Genomic DNA, 18,277 nt, shown 5'->3' with positions numbered 1-18,277 from the left:
TACAGCACGATTGCGGTAGAAAGCAGACTCGTATGAAAAACAATTTGAGTATGCCAATTAGGATCTAGCTAATGAAATTCAAGAACATTATGGACTAGGTGACTTTTGTCAAATTTAATTTTGTTTTTCTTAATTATTCTCTGTACTGAAGACTTTGGAACACCAGTTTCAAGCTCAACCTTCCTTAGTGATTTCGGTTTACCTGGAGAGCAGAGCATTGATGCGCATACTAGTACTTCTCTTTCCTCGTTTAATCCTCTAGAATACTTTTTTATGACACTTCCAGTTTCTAACAAAAGATTTTTCCACTTAGTTATTGTTTGATTGCAAGGTGGTTCAACTCGTGGGTAGGCAACCTGAAATTGTCTAATTGCTTCTGTAATGTTGTCAAAAGCAATAGCCCACGCACAACACTTCACTTTATGTTCAACATTAAAAGCCATTTCTCACTCCAAATTGGTCTAGCCATTCTCAAAATTTTTCTTTATATTATAGAGATTATTTTATATAAGCCTATATAAGCCTTTTTAACACTTTTACCGTATCATGAAATTACAATCACTTACAGTATCATCCGGTCTCACAGACCTGAGGAAGGTTTTTGGCTGTTTTTGGGCTATTCTTGTTTTTTAGTTCAGAGTTAAACACAAGATATATTTACAATTCTTCCCTGTTGATAACAAAACTACAATTAATATTTTTTAAATTTTTATAATTGCAAAAAATTATAAAATTTAATAATTTGGGGAATTTAGGATGGAAAATAATATTCTAGAATACTGGTATAGTATAAAGCTGTATTTACCAGTATCGGAAATACACATACATTTTTACCAGAGCAATTAAAACTTAAAAAGGCATAAGTACATACAAAAAAAAGTATCCACAGATTTTAGATATTCTGAACACATGAAATGCACAACTTTCTGCTGCACTCCAACCAGATGGGTTATCAGCATTTGATACATTTGTAATTGGTTTTTCTTTCCTTAGCAGCTGGGCACTTGGAACATGTCTTCCGTTTTTCCATTTTGTCACTAGGAACACATTCATTAGGATTTGCAGCTTCTGTTTCTCCAACGTATTCCGTGATGACGCGTCTAATGTCTCTTGGCCAATTTTGAATTTCTAGGCGTCTTGTCATGTGAGGCTTTATAAGTTTTAAGGTCAGACGTTTTATGAATTCAAATCTTGTAATGAGTGGATTGTTACCTAAGGCTCTTGCTCTTGCAGTAGGCCCGGGTAATGGTCCCCTCAAAATGTTATGTTGACGTGTTCTGCGCTGCTTGGGTGGCTCCTTTCTGTACCATACGCTACCATCTTTCCCCCAAAAAAAGCCATCTTCAGATTCCTGAACCAATTAATTTTCGACACTATAGTGGATGTCATCTTCTTCCAATTGGGGTTCATCAACAGCAAAACTATCATCACTTTCACTTTGATTTAGTTCGTTATCAGACACTACATAGTTTGGATCTTCATCCGAATCGTCAACAGGTTCATCGTAACTATCATCCCCTTCAAAGTTAAGTAGGAGTTGTAAAAGTCGCCCGTTAAATGTTTCATCGTTCACTCTTAAAATTTCTGAGTCACTCATGATTATAACAAGTTATAATAAAACATAAAAACTAATATATACAAACACGTAATAACTATTCACACTTTAACCGTATCACCCGGTATGACAGACCGGTTAAATAGTTACAGTAACCGTATCGTCCGGTACAGTAGACCGTAGCGCTCACAAAATAACTGGACTGATTCAAGGTCAAACGCCCTAGACAAAGTAAAACCAATCAAAAACGGCTCAGGAGAGACCGGTTAACAGCTACTGAGCGCGGAGGGGGCAACCGAACACCAGTAGTGCCAATTTCAGAAACATAAAATTCCCCTCCGGTCTCACAGACCGGTGATACGGTAAAAGTGTTAACATTTACATGCCATTACTCATGCTGTTGATGGACAATATTATGCAATGTTTAATAGAATATTAAAATAATATTCGTAAATCTGAAATTTTGTTCAACCAGCATTGTGTTAAATATAAACAATTAATATAATTTATTTTTGTCCTAGGTTGATTTTATTACTATAAAAAGCTCAGGTTAGTTTCATTAGTTTATAGAATGACCGATAGAAACTCCAATTTAACCTATAAGTTTATATAGTAATTACAAAATAAATGTATTTGTTTTTAAATTCAATGTAATGAGTCGCCTATTTATAAACGCTTTATAAAGAACTAAAAGGCCTTATTGCTATGGTTTGTTGTGCGTCCGTCTGTGCAAAGAATCTTCTGTGCGCTATCACTTGCGTTACGTTTTGTCGAGTCTTTCAATGCTTCTAACTTCGTTCAGTTTATTTTTATAGAATCTTGTATTTAGTTCACAAACATATAATATATATAGTGCTTATATTCAGTATAACATTTATCAAACAGTTTGACATGAAATAGCTAACTTTGCCTGATGAAAGTATAAGACACTCGTATGTCAAATTTCATTGTTATAGAACATAGGGAAGTTAAAAAAACTAAACTATAGTTCTTCTAGTGGTTCCCTATGGATGTTACATTTTAATACAAATACTTTTGTTTTTATTTAAGTCATGATTCTTACGTGCATAAAATTTTAACTTTGTGTGATATAGGAAAATTGGAGAACAAGTGATGAGTGATTGAAGGCTTTGTCTACTTTTATAGACATTTGAATGCAATACTATTACTGGTTTTCATTGCACAGTATATATGAGTGTAACATTTTTTTTTTATTCCAATGACGGTAAAAACTATTAAAAGCTTGTATAAAAATGTAAAACACAATGAAATTAGGTGAACAAATCACTGACATTACTAATACTGGATTATGTGCAAGATTTGTGGTTTAGCCTAAAAAATAATTCCAATTCAAGGTACTTAATTTTTGGCGTCATCATTAGTTGTAATCACCAACCGCTGCACATCCCATGTGCGAGGTGTCATAGATTGTCTATCTTATCGCCTTGTGCTGTCGACTGCTCGCCCTGCTGTAGAGGACAGTAATGGTGGATCCTCAGGAGTGGGTTGAGGGACAAGGTTGGATTCTCCTCTAACCGCTTTGTCCCCACCATGGCTTGTTTGGAACTAATACGAAGCGAGAGGTACTGTGGCACTGAAACTTGAAATAGTCGCACACCATCTAAACGAACTGTCGATCGTCGCACAATATCTAATCTTACAGCACCTAAATCACGATTATTTTTATTTAGGTGGTATGGGATTAGGTGCTATGAAGCCGCACCTATATATATATATATATATATATATATATATATATATATATAAGTTTATGTACATTAACCAAAGTAGTTCTTTACCGACACTAAAATAATAATGTATGTTGCAACATCCTATATTTTACTAAATAATTATATTTTTATAAAATGTATTCACACTCATAATGCAAGAAAACACTCATTATCATAGTGCAGGAGGAGCAGCTGCCGCTGCCAGTCCCTATCCACACGCCATAGTGAACTAATCGCTCAGTGGAGTAATCGACCCTTTCATTTAAAATTCCATGATTTATTTGATCTGGTCATTGGGCCAACGAACCAGTGGAATAATCGAACCTCTATGACTTATAAAACATGTTGTTGGCCCAATGAACAGTGCTGTAATCAAACCTGTATTTTAAAGGTTTACATGTTACAGGAATGGGGCCATTGGCCCAATGAACCATATGAGCTATTGGTATTTGTAAGTAAATTTTGGATCGTTGGGCCAACAACCCTCTTATTTGAAACTAAAATAATGTTTGGGTCGTTGGGTCAAAGATTGGTGGAGTAATCGAGCCAGACCCTTTTTCACATAGTAAGCATTTATTAGTTTCACAGCCATCTCAATTGAATGGCAAGAGCGGCTCTGGCTAAGTAACTTGATGGTTTGGCCAAGGACCTTAGTATCTGTAGGTAAACACGATTTCTGATTTATAATTGACATAATAAGAGATCTGATATTATAAACAACAGAATTGAAGAAAATCATGTGTCTTTATTTACAGCTGCTCTCATTAATTATTTCTGAATAATGGTTATGGATTAATGATTATTTTAACAAAAACCCATGCTATTTAATTTTATATTGCAACAGCAAGTGAACACATTTGATCAAAATCATGTTTGAACTTAACATTACAGTTTCAATATGATGCTTATGACAGAAAATATACATTTGCTTAAAACCTGAAACACATTTGAAGAACTGATATCTTTCTTCTTCTTCAGCCATAAAAATTCAAGGTATACTGAAAAAGTAGAATGATACAAGTATAATTCTCAAACCACAGTGTTTAAGTTTTTGTTACATATCAGTGGCAAATGTCCTAAATCCTTTTATTCTTTCAAATTATTAATAATAAATAATGAACTTCAAACAAAATGTACAAACTATTCTATTTGTGACGGGCAGTATAAAAAATAAAATACACTTTTAAAAATCATTAACATTTAATTACACAAAGTTCCAAAAGATTTGTAATTTTATAAAAATACCTATATTACTTCCAATGCCAGGTATTTATGTGACTTGTTGAGCATGGTCAGGTAAAATAATTCAAAACCATTCTAAAATCCAACTAATAAATTGCTTTACAGTTAAAAGCACTTAAAAATGCATGTTCAAGACGCCTTAAAACAAATAAAATATTTTAAGGTTCAAAACTAATTACTTATTTCAGTATGCCTTTACAAAATGAAAATAAAATGTTGCTCATTTTGTAAAATAGACAAGATTGAGCATTTTTATATTTTATGATTTTTTAAGACAGAATAGTATATAAATGTTAATTTTCATTAAGTCTTTGTATTACATAATTCTGAACAATTGGTACATAAATCCTACCATTTCATTTGATTTACATACATTTGAAACCAAAACATATTTCCTCACTTAACCATTACGAATAAGCTTTTTCTTTTCACTAATAGTTTCTAATTATGTTACATTTTTATATTTATTAAAATGATTTTATTAATCCAATCAATTTTAATGCAATGCAAAATCCAACTATTTTTAAAACTGTTGGCCTTCAACAAATATTTTTCAAAATGTCTAAATTGTTTTTCCAAAAAGTTAATACTGTAACAAACTATTCTCATTATAAGTGAAAGAAATTATTAACTAACATTTACATTGATTTAAATTACTTTGCTACATTTTTTAAAAAATTTTAAAGTATTGTATATGAGCTGAGGGAAAATAACTGAATGCCAATCAATTGGGCTATATTTTTAAAACAGATTAAAATTAAATAGAACATCTTGTGTATATTTATATACAAAATAAAACAATTTGTAAATCCATATGGTTCGAGAACTCAAAAGTTAATAGTTTTACTTAAAACTTCAACAGTTTGCTGTTGGAAACATATAGAGTCCTTAAATCTTATTTTTCTAAGACTAGTCTTGGGTAACATGTAGGGGTAAATTGTTTTACTACTCCGAAACATATTTACCACCTTCGTTGGAGATGTAAAAACATCAAACATTTTACTGTTAACTAATGCGTAACTGTATATTTAATTGCAGAAACATTTAAAATGAAAAACTGCTTTTTAAATAATGACATAAACCACCATGAATATCGATAATTATAAAATTGTTACCACAAACAATATAGCAAATTCTAGAAAGGAAAAGGTATAAAAATTAGTTACAAAAACTTTGCAGTTTGAGGAAACTTTCTCCCCACTGATGATTAAACTACACATATAAAAAACATTTATACAACTTACAAACTACAAGCACATCCGGAAAATAAGTGCCATGATTTCACTGTAGCAGTTTATCGAAACTTTCTCCCCACTAAGTGTACAAATCAAAAGCCTTTGATACAACTTAAAAACTGCAAGGCACATCTGGAAAGTAAGTGCCATGATGTCATTATAGCAGTTTATGGAAACTTTCTACCCACTGTTGATTAAAGTTTAATATTAAAAATATTTATAAAACTTCCAAACTACAAGGCACATCCGGAAAGACTGCCATGATTTCACTGTAGCAGTTTATGGAAACTTTTTCCATACTGATGATTAAAGTGTACAAAAACATTTTATACAACTTACAAACTACAAGGCACATCTGGAAAGTAAGTATCATTTTACTGTAGTGCTGCTACAGAGAAACTGTCTTATACAGTGATACAATGATTGTAGTTCATCAGAATTGTATGAATTGTTGAATAAAAAATTGCAACTAGCTGATATTACAGAAGGTATATTTTGGTTTAATATCCGATTGAATAAAATAAGTTTAGCAGTCATTAAAGTAATTTATATTGGTATCTTAATTTGTAATGCGGTGAAAATTATTTTAAACTAATTTAGATTCATCTTGTACAGTATTAATACATTGATGACCTGCAATCATTATATTATTTCATGCCATGATGATTTTACAAAACATTTGATTTTTTACATATGTCACAAAAATGTTCAAATCCTAATTTAACAGTTTGTTCAACCACCATCCACCCCAGACCTGGTACCCTCCAACTACCTAATGACCATGTACATAAAACGCATGCTTAGGATTGAGTGATTCAAGAAAAGACAATACACAAAATAAAGTATGAATATGGCTGGATTCACTAGTGAGATGTTTCTTTTTGATTTGAAAGGTTCAGATAGGCTAGTCACCCAATGTGTTACATGCCTCAATAATGGTGGAAACTATATTGAAGAATAATCTAAGTTACTTCAAAAAGACTTTTCTGTGCTTTCATTTTTAAATGGTATTTACTTTCAGTCAGCTTAGTACATTATACGTTGTGATAGCTAATTTTTGAATGGTATTAAGTTTAAAATGAGATTTTTATTGAAGTATTTCGGAATAAACAAATCCACCATTCTATCATGCAACTTCGCCATCTGTTTATGAGCTAGTTTCTTCTTTTCTGCATAGATCAATTTTTTCTGTTCAAACAAGAAGTTTTTATATTCGTTTGTACTCAAATACAGTTTTGTGTGTTCACACAAATCCCCGTCATACGCATCAATCTTCCTTTTCTTCTTACTGCCACTTGCATCTGACTTCCTTTTCCTCTTACCATCACTTGCACCTGACTTCCTTTTCCTCTTATTTATTTTTTCGTTTTGATTAAGCTGTACCACTTTTTTGTTACATCCAGCTTGTGATTCAACAGAACTATTAGCGGAAAGCCCTTTATTGTATATTTCTGAATTCAATTCATGCAATGCTTTTTCTTCAGAGTCTGAGACATGAATTATTTCTAAGTGATCTGCATTTCCACATACTACGTTTTCTTCTTTAGCAGTTGTGTTTTCAGTGTCTGACATACTATCTGTATCTATCGTTATTGGTGAAAAAGTGTCTTGAGAATCCGTGTCCTCTGTTATACTTCCTGAATAATATGTTCCTTCACTGATAATTGAATCAGAATCCTGTGAATCTGTATCTTCTAATGAAGGCCAAGGCCAATAAAATAAAGTTCCCTTTGTCAATGATTTTGTTGATTGCTGACCTACTATTCGTTTCCAAGCTGCTAAAATAATTTTGGGTTCTGTAGCAGGTCTCAATTTTTTGGCCATGTCCTGAAAGAAAAATGTTAATTTAATTTCAATGATCACTGAACGTTAAAATCTGGTAATGACAGGTTATCTACTACAATAATCTGAAAAGTACATAACATTTATGCAAGTTATTTTATTACATTTATTACAGTAACAATTCCTCATGACGGGTACAAGGCTTCAATCATGTAAAACTGGCAACTAAGTAAGGTTTAAAATGGAGTAATCAGGGAATATCCAATTGCACTCCCATGCCATCATACTCATCTATAAAAGCTACAGTCAGAGACAACATCGAACGCTTTATTTAGAAAAATATGGGTTTTTATTATTAAACCCCTTTTTTGGGAGAAATATCCTAAAAACTTAAAATGCAAAAATTAAAAGGAACCCGATATTCACTAACAACATCCGCATACCCAAACCTGTTTAAAATCGGTCTGTTCATCTGGTCACTGTTAATGCCTAGATATAATGGTGGAATCTATCCTCTATCTATCTTCGTCATGTGGTGGGGGTATTAGTACATATGAAAATAAAGAACAGAAAGAAGAAAAGATGGGAAAGAAAAGGGTTCAAACATACCCAAAAGCTGCTTGGAGTCTAGTCCAGGAGAATGGGTCTTGTCACTACAGAGAATGCAAGACCTGAGCAAAGTAATGAGGATGAGAAACACAATCACACCGACACGGATGAAAGTGGGATACTAACATGAAAATCGATGTAGTCTCTTTCTTTGGCACTGTGTCGTATCATCTGAAACAATAGGACAGGAAGGCAAAGGTCAGGAAGAGGAAGAGATAAAAGTGAACCACTTCCGTATGTTTTGGTCCTAGACCTTAGTGTCATAGTGTGTGAACGAATTTTGTTGGTTGAGGTTTCTTTAATTGGTATAATCTTTTTAGGTTTCCTAGTTGTTCTTTTTTTAAATATTAGTACCCAAAGTGGTCTAACCTCAACCGAAGGTTGACTTAGTGGTTGGTCTGCTAATTTTATGTATGAAGCCTCAATAAGTTTTTGTTAAAAAATTCTCCTCACGGTGTATATGTTGGCTTCATCTCACTTAATTTGATGATTTTCAGACCAGCAATGTTGAGCAACTTTAGACCTTTTTTGTCCTTAGTTCCTTTTTTTGAACAAAGTTTAAACAAAGAATGTATGAGTGATTATGCCTCCTCGATTCTTAATTTTAGAGAATATTTTGGCAAAGTAAGTAAATTATTTATTATATAAACCGCTAAAACTAATTACGGTTGGATAGATGAAATTAAAAAGCACATTCACAGCAATTCAATTTTAATTAGCCTTAAAATGTTATCTCTATAGTAGTTTCAAAACCTGTAATGCAAGGTTTAACATATTTTAGCTTAGGGACCCACACTGAAAAGGTAGGCACACAAATAGAACAGGGGAACTTAAAAAGAGAATAGGAAATAAACAATTTTAGATCAGAAATGAAAAACTGAGTGAAAGAGGATGGAACAGAATTTATAGAAGTAATTGAACAAAGTTAGGTAAGGATGAGTTTACAGAGGTACAGCCAGAGAGGAACCTAATTAAAATTAACATTGATAACCTAGATTGAAAAGTTGATGATAATATCAGATAGGAGATAGAAGAGAATATCAATATTGTTAAAACTTAAAGAATTAAAGGAGGATTTCAAGATCGCAGGACTTGACTGGTAGAAAAGAGACATAGTAAGAAAAATAAGGGTAGTACAAAGGAAGGGGAAAAATAAAGTTAGGCTACAGAAAACTGAACGAGAGAAAAAGGAGGAAAAGAAAGTTCAGTGTAGGAAACAAGTTAGGTTGAAAAGGCTAATTAAAAAAAAACAAAATTTTTAAGATTTCTGTACTCTTTTTATTTTAAAATTTTAAATTGTAGTTCCATTACTGTTATCCCAATAATCCAAAATGCACAAAAAATTATTTTTAGATTAACAGTCAAAACATTCAAGAAAGAAGTAGAGAAAAATAGTTTTAAATTATATTAACGCATATTTAAACAATGTTGATCAGCTGACTAACACACACCATGCAGAACGGCCTACTTGATTTGTTATTCTATCACTCTTATGTACATTATTTTTTTAATTTTACACTATTACAATGGTTCTATATTTTGGAGTAAATTTTACATTTTTATTTCAACATAATAATGTAGCACACAAAAAAAACGCAAAGCTGATCCAATTGGCTCATGGCATTTCTTGGCCTGTATGCTTGAGCCGAGCACATAGGTCCGTGGCAGACTTCAAGTCTTCTACTCAAGTCAAATCTGTACGCCAGTTAGATCAGCCATTGGTAGTGCTAGGAATAAACTGTAAACTCAATTAAATCCACCAGTGGTGGTAGAAAGGCTAATGTTGGTGTGAGTCTACATGAAAAAATATTGCTATAGCACTAGGACTTGAAAAATAAATGTGAAACGGATTTGAAACAGAGGATGGCAGTAAGAAGGTTAAGCCCACTATAGATAAGTACACAATCATAAAAAGAATGAGAACAGCATTAGAGCAGGTTAGGCCTAAATGAGATAATGCACATGAGACAAAAATGTATGAATTTAAGTAAAAGGAGGTAGATGGAAATACAAAATGTCAAAGTTTAAATGTGACACAGGTAAATAGAAATGGAAATAATGAAATAAAATACTGTGTAGGGAGGGACGGGTCGAGCTGTTGAGGGGGGCACAGGATAGCTTAAAATGTAACTTTCATAAATAACTTGCTCAATGCCCTTGCTTTGCTACAGGATAAACATAAACCTGTTTCACATACTTTGTTAATTAACAAACTATTGATACTGATATGTTATTAGATACTGTAATAAATGAGTTAATAGTTTTTGTAAATATGTGTGTTACCCTCATGTTGCAGAATCACCCGACTGCCAGGAGAGTTTACTCCAGAAAAGACCCCACACAATAGGCTGTTGAAGATATAACAATTCCTTAATCCACTCTAGACATTTTTAACAATTTCTCTTGAGCTTTATTTACCATCATAGAAGAAAAGTTTTACTGGGAACTGTTTTAAATTGAAACTGATAATCTGAAGAAATCATGTAAATACAGGGTAAGAAGACTTTCACATGTAGCACAACCAATGAATATGGTAGCCTCTATGATATTTAGGCAGTCTTGTGCCATTGCATACTTTGGGAAGGTTTAAGTTCTGTAGCAACATTATTAGAGATCTAGTTTTCAAACACACATTGTGAGCTAAAATTCCTGGCAGGTTAAGAGTTTGTAGGAACTTGACAGAACAGCTTCTTCTGATTCGACTACTCTTATAATGTGTTTTAATCTCTGTTTAAATGAAAGCTATTTTCCTGAATAACTCAAAATCTCAAGAGTTTGTCCAGTGTTTAAGATGGGTTTCAAAAATAAACCAGAAAGCTATCACCTCATCTCTATAGTTCCGGTTGTTAGTAAACTACTTGAAATCCTGGTTTATAAGCAAATTTCTAATTATATCAAAACAAACACTCTTCTAAATTCTATGCAATTTGGTTTAAAAAAAAATAAATTTATCTTTCAAGTTATAGACAAATTAGTTAGAGACATTGCATGAGCCTTTGAGGAGAAGGCGATTCCTCAGGCCTCTTTATGTGACCTGAGCAGAGCTTTTGATTGTGTTGACGTCAATAATCTTATCATGAAATTATCATACTATGGGCTAGGCAGTGTACCATTCTCATTTATAAAATAGTATCCAATCAACAGAAAGCAAAAGGTTTATAATAATGGTAACTGGTTTCAGGAAGTAAATGTCACATATGGATTTCCCTCAAAGATCAATATTAGATCCTTTGTTATCCTTGGTCTGTATTAATAACTTGCCGTCATCTGTCTCTGCCACAACAATCTTATATGCAGATGACTCAACATTTTTAAATACAAGCAATAGCATTGAGGAACTGAACATTCTAATACAAAATACTTTATTAGAGGCTTAATTAAGTTGGTTTAAAAACAACAGGTTCCGTTTAAAAGTATCTAAAATTCAAAATATCCTGTTCAGTTTAAGAAAATCTATAAAGTACAATTCTCAAAACAACCTATCCAATCACACTAAATTCTTGGGAATCTTTATTGAAAGAAATTTAAACAGGGATGCCCATATTAATTATCTTTAAACTAAGTTGTCTAGAGTAATCTATCTTCTCAGATGACTTACATTCTGTGTTCACAAATTATGTGAGAATGGCTTACTTTGCCTTTTACAATCCATTATAAGATATGGACTAATAGTGTGGGGCAATGCAAGTAAGATTAATATAATAACATTCTTATACTTCCAAAAAGTCTAAAAGAATAATTACTAACTCAGAGCCTCTTGAACATTATAAACCTCTTTTTACTATTTGTAAGATGTAGACCATAATAAACATGTATCTCTTTGAGCTTATGAAATATATCTTTCAAAATCCACAATTAGTAAAGCCTAGCAGTATCAAACACTCTTACAACACCAGAAATAAGAATATTGCATCTATTCATTTTAATAGATTGAGATAGACTCTTGAAAGTCATTCTGTTATTGCACTGAGGGTATACAACCACTTGTTATCCTTAGTGTTAAATAAAATAAAAATATATTTTTAATGAATATTACTTATGCCTGATAGATAACTACTTTATGAACTCAACGAGTACTTCCAATTAAAAAACATTTTATTTTACATTTCTAAATGTCACTGGCTATGTTCATTGTGTATTGTAGCTTATGTTTATATAATATAAGATATAGATAATATAAGATTTATAACTAACTTGGCTATTAATAAGAATGAGACTTTGACAATGATCTGTTTTATGGCAATAAAAATGTTGATTAATTGATACTTCACAACCTTATTGCGGAGCTGCACCAATAAAGATTGATAATGTAAATTGCAGTCAATTTTAAAAGTTAGGATAAATTGTACCCTGAGCCAAGATGTTTCTCTAGAACACAAATTGTATGTCCTGATAAATCTATTCTGTTAATGTCTTGAACAACCTCGCAAAGATTTTCTTGAATATTTACCAGCCATCCTTCCGTAACCTCCCGTCTCCTATAGCTCAAAGAAAGTGTAAGAATTCATCAGCTATCAGGACACTGTTAATATGTATTCTCATGTTTATCCACAAAGATAAAACTATAGCACAGATAGTATGACTTATTAGAGACTTTAACTTCATAAATACGGTGGTAGAGGATGGTTTTGTCTAAAATCAAAGTTATCAAGGGTCATTTATCTCCATACATCTAGCAAAATACAGGGTTCGGCAAAAAAACCTCCCCGGTTTGAGCAAGCCACTGCGTGAGTTGTAGTGGGGGTAGAGATGTGGAGGGGGTATTGTTCCGTAACGGCGTACGTGCCATTTTCAGTGTTCGCCATGGCTTGGCTCGGTCAGCATCGGGCGTTTGTTGTGGAGGAGTTTATTAAAAATGGCGGTTCTGTGATTTCTACTCAACGAGCGTTTCGGATTCAATTCGAACTTGGCCGACGTGATAGTGTTCCTGATGCGAAAACGATTAGACTGTGGGTGTCAAACTTTAGACAAACAGGGTCAGCACTAAAAAGAAAACCAACTGGCCGACCTTGTACTGCAATAACACCGGAGAATGTGACGCGAGTGAGAACATCCATCCAACAGTCTCCAAAGCGTTCGGCGGTTAAATATGCAGCTGCCCTGGGATTGTCAGAAACGAGTGTAAGGAGAATTCTGCATAAGGAACTTCATCTGCATCCCTACAAAATAATGGTTGCCCAAAAGTTGTCTGAAGAAGATTATGAAACTCGCAGGACTGCATGTGATGACATTTTGCAAAACATTCCCCTAGATGCTGTCTTCATTTCTTCTGATGAAGCCCACTTCCACTTGTGTGGAACTGTTAACAAACAGAATTTCCGCTACTGGGCTGCAGAAAATCCTAAGGAACTCCACCAACAACCACTACACAGCCCAAATGTCACAGTTTGGTGCGCTGTTGCGAAATTTGGTGTGTGGGGACCATACTTTTTTGAAGAAGATGGACAAACAGTAACGGTCAATGCCAATCGCTACTGTCACATGATAGAGACATTTTTTCCGACCCAAGATCAACCAGTTTGTTTTAGACCATGAGGAAGAAGAAATTTGGACGGAGCCACAGCTCACACTGCTCGGCGGTCCATGGAAATGTTAAGAGAGTTGTTCCCTGGACGTCTTGTTTCTTTAAGAGGAGACAATTCCTGGCCCTCAAGGTCACCCGACTTATCACCTTGTGATTTCTTTCTGTGGGGCTACCTAAAGGCTGAAGTCTACAAACATCGTCCCAGAACTCTGCAAGAACTAAAAGATGCAGGAAGCATTAGGCAGGAAGTGGCAGCCATTCCAAGGGAAGTTACACGAAGAACTATGGAAAACTTCAGGGAAAGACTTAGTGCATGTCTTAACAATGGGGGACATCATTTATCGGACATAATTTTCAAAACCAAGTAAAGTGGACTAAGTGATTTAAAATGGCATCATATAGGCTATTCACAAATATAAGTAATTGTTCAATATGTTTCTTATTCTTTTTGCAAATGCTTATTGAAATCAGGGAGGTTTTTTTGCCGGACCCTGTACAAAAGCCATATTGTTTTATACATATTCAAATGTAAAGAGGACTTTCCAATTAAAAGGTGGACTTATTGTAACAGCTATTGATTTTGAAATTAAGACCCATAAATACTATTTCTGGAAAAATTCAGATTCCTAGGTAAGTGTGAGGTGAGATAATGTAAGGATTGGTGGATCAGTCTAATCTTCAAATTGAGGTAGTTAACATGCACAATATAAAATTACATTTTAATATCTAACATACAGGCTGAATTTTCCAAACTCCTTTCTTAGTACACATATACAGCATATAAAGAATATTTCACAGTTCAAGTCCTATAGCTTTAAGAAAATGTGATCAGCCTGTGGTATTTGGCTTTTATACATTGGTTTATAGTAATGGTAAATAATCAAAAGAAGCTCTTGTAAATTTGGTTATTCCACAGGCAGTGTGGCCACTTAAAACCTTGATTTTCTAGTCTACTTTTAAACCAAATAAACAACTGTAATATTGTATTTAACCCTAACACCGAGTGCAACGGTGATGTTTATCGTCACCAGCTGTATTTTCAAGAAGTTTCACAAAGCTGCAGTGCTCTACCAAATTTCAACGCTAGCGATTTGTGAGAAATTTAATGACAATTTATCACTATCACCTATTTTAAGCTCCTTACTTTTTTATCTCTGTGTCTTTCAAAGTGTCGACATAACATCGTGAACACCTAATAATTTTCCTTTCTGTGATGTTTGAAAAATACATGTATCCAATTCGGAATAAAACAAAGGTAACAAATAAATACCAACACAGCACTATCGTCGGGCAGACTGCAGTCCAGAGGTCTGCGGTGGACGAACTTTCGATACGAGACAATGATTTTGCCGGTACACAAGGTCGGTTCAGTGCAATCAACAAATAAACCAAATACTTTCATCTGAATTCTACCTAATTAATTTATCCTTTATTTTGTGGGTCCCCCCCCCGGTCAAGCCTAAAAATACCACGTTACTTCAAGGGAATTTGAAGAAATTCAGGGAAAAGAATATATTTACAATTAAAAGTCATAACCTCTACCTTCTCCTTTAAAATAATAGAAATTATAGATTATAAAATGAGCTTCCAGAAGATATTCCATTTACGTAAAAATGTATGAATATATTTATATTTGTTGAAAATCTATTTATGTACAACAACAAAGAGTACGAAGTATAGATAAAATAAAAATTAGCAATCGCCTGTTTTCTGCTGAGGAGCTAACGTCCGCGCACAGAACCAACAGACTCAATGGTGTTGGCAAATATGGACAAAAATGCTATAATCAATTTAAATATTATTTATAAATCACGTTATTTTGTTACTATATGTTTCTAAATAGTTTTTATACACAAGAACTACAAAAACATGTTTCACCAATCAGTAATTTAAGTACTGAAGATCGTTTTTGTTTATGAATACAAGGAGGAAAACTCTCGATGATCCCTAAAATAAATATAAAAAATACTAACTACAGCTAAAATATTATTTGTTAACTATAGTAGTTTGTTACGTTGATTAAATATGAAAAATGTTTCATATGGAAAGTACAAAAACGTTTTAAAAATCAGTAATTTGCGTACTACCGATCAGTAGTCCTCTGCGAATAGACTTATTTTTGGATTTGAGCATGTTTCCTTGAGTCCAAAATTCATACATAATGCTTGCTTTTCCAGATTCTCATCGTTGGTGGTAGCCCTGGTTAAAGTCCCGCGAAAGAATCGTGGCCCGATATATCCCACTGATGGCAATACATGAAGAATGCATTAGAATGTTATCTGCTACAGAAGTTACCGAAGTAAGTTTAGTTTGCAATCTGTAGAATAAGTACCTAGACACCAGTACCAGTACTTTATAGCTGCACCCAGAATACGAGCACAATTAATGTTATCAATTACTGACTCTTAAATACTTTGTGTTAGCGTTTAAGATACTAAAAAATAGAACCACCCCATTATGACAATATAACTACAAAGCAAATATACACAGGAAAGGCTGTGGTTTATCACAACGTGTTCGTTAGATTATATTCATGGACTACAAAACAACATAACATAAGACTCCTCATACACAGTGGAATGTTTGGTTTGAACACTTGGAATTGTCCGACTGATCGTCATGTGTGCGGGGAAGGCGTTCAGGTAAATAGTTGATCGGATAACTGACATAATTTCCAGCCGTCATCCCACCAATCCCGCTTTGATTATGAAAACTAATGTGTGTGGTTCATTCGGTCGGCTGGCCGTCTGCCACCTGTAGACTGGTAACAACATTAAGTTGCGTTTATACTGGCAAGTAAAGTTGCAAGATAATTTGCACAAATAGTGACGCATAATGTGAAAAAGATAAGCAATTTTACTCACGAGAACTGTTGCAAATACTTACTACAGTTGTATCGCTGGTTGCTCCGAGAGTCAATACAAAAAGTCTGTTCACATGCAGTAGTGATATCTCAGCAATGTTTATAATTTAAATTTTAATAGCCAACAAAGCTCTCCAGTTCTTGCAAACAACTGTCCGACACTGATTACGGCGGCGCTCATGATAGCTCTTGCACCCATTTAGACTATAAATTTTTATAACACAAAACTTGCGCAATTTTTTGCCAGCGTAAACCCAGTTCAGTCGAGGTTTTGATGTGACCATGATATCATAACATTACATCACTTTCTTTGTTTTAACCTATGTAATCTGATGACCAATCGTAACGTGTATGTGAGGACCAATTGTTCATCTAGGCTTCAGCCGCGATACGAGCAGTAAGCTGTGGGCGGTAGATCGAATAGCGAATTAAATTTTAATGTCTGTATAGTACATGTGAGAAACACTCAATACTAGCCACGATAGACGTGAGCAGCAGGGCGATACCACACAATGCCGCTTATTCACCGCCAATTCTGGAAGTGTTTCTCCTGCCGCTCAGCTCATTCTGTCACTGCTATAAAACATGTCGCACACAAATGCCCTCTTCTCAGCATTACTTGTGGTAAACCCACTAGTTTCTTCTCCAGAAGTTATCTTATCAGCCCTATGCGGCAGTGACGTTCTAATATCTCAGCAAAGCTTTTGGTTGTGTCATGAGTTTCTTCTTCTTTATAAGTTAAAATATTTAAATGTTAAAAATGTATTACTTAAGCTTTTTGAATCCTACTTGGAAATAGAGTTCAATATATCTCCTTAAATAATAAGGGTTCCAATATCTCAATATGTCTCTAAATAATTGTAGAGTGCCCCAAGGGTCTGTCCTTGGGCCTTTACTCTTTTTTACTAATGGTTAATGACCTTATCGCATGTGTTCTAACAGAGGTCATCATGTATGCAAATGATAACACCATCATTGACATACAGAAGATTGGCAGTCAAGCACTGGAATTAGCAAAATTCAATCAAAATTTTGTTCAAAATTGGTTGACTTCTAATGAATTAGTTTTAATGAAGAAATAACTTCCACAGTTATTTTTGGAACTAAAGAGAAATCTCACCCGGTTGATAGTGTTCCAAACTTTCTAGGATTCACCTTAGATCCAGTTTTCAACTACAGAAGAACACCCCAGTCAACTGCAGCCTGTTTGTCACGAAGGAACTCACCCAGCAGATTGCACTCCCTAAAACCCAAAGTAATACATTTTTGCCATTGAGTGGTTTATAGAGTCAAAAAACTGAGAGTAATCAAGTATGACAAGTGTGCTACACCTGCCCTTATCCCTTGCCTCAAACAGATCGCTAAACATATTTATCAAGTCTATACAAGTACTGTGGTTCCTTCTGAATTCTGATTGTAGCTTTGGAAATACACTCTCTTTCTTCATATACTCTGTCATTTGACCTAAACAATGTTTTGTTAGGGATTTTTGAGATGGCAGGCTAAACAGAGATAGGTCTCAGTTGTTCAATGCTGGTTGGCTTTTGGATTTTTGGGAGTGGGTGGACAATACTCATTTTCCATGACTCTGGAAATTGGCCAGTTTGTAAAGCCTCATTGACTAAATGTGCTAATGCTTCCAGAGCGTAACGACTAACGACTTTAATCATATTTAATGATATTCAGTCACTGCCAACTGCTTTTGACATAATGCTATCCATTGCTGATTTTACTTCA

General features: G+C 33.9%; 1 protein-coding gene across 5 annotated transcripts in view; it reads right to left on the bottom strand.

Moving 5' to 3' along the window:
* LOC124369597 overlaps positions 1 to 18,277 on the bottom strand; it is a 44,259-nt gene that overhangs the window by 15,510 nt on the left and 10,472 nt on the right. The window contains exon 4 of one of the 5 annotated variants that reach the window (XM_046827641.1): positions 4,467 to 7,589. The exons of the other annotated variants lie outside the window; for them this stretch is intronic. Within the exon in view, the coding sequence (XP_046683597.1) occupies positions 6,813 to 7,589 (777 nt within the window). The 3' untranslated portion in view covers positions 4,467 to 6,812. Of the gene's footprint in view, positions 1 to 4,466; positions 7,590 to 18,277 lie in introns of those variants that run through there. 5 annotated transcript variants of the gene reach the window in all.

This window comes from Homalodisca vitripennis, chromosome X (assembly GCF_021130785.1).
Source record: "Homalodisca vitripennis isolate AUS2020 chromosome X, UT_GWSS_2.1, whole genome shotgun sequence".
Lineage (NCBI taxonomy): Eukaryota > Metazoa > Arthropoda > Insecta > Hemiptera > Cicadellidae > Homalodisca > Homalodisca vitripennis.
This window is presented reverse-complemented; position numbering and strand designations above follow the sequence as displayed.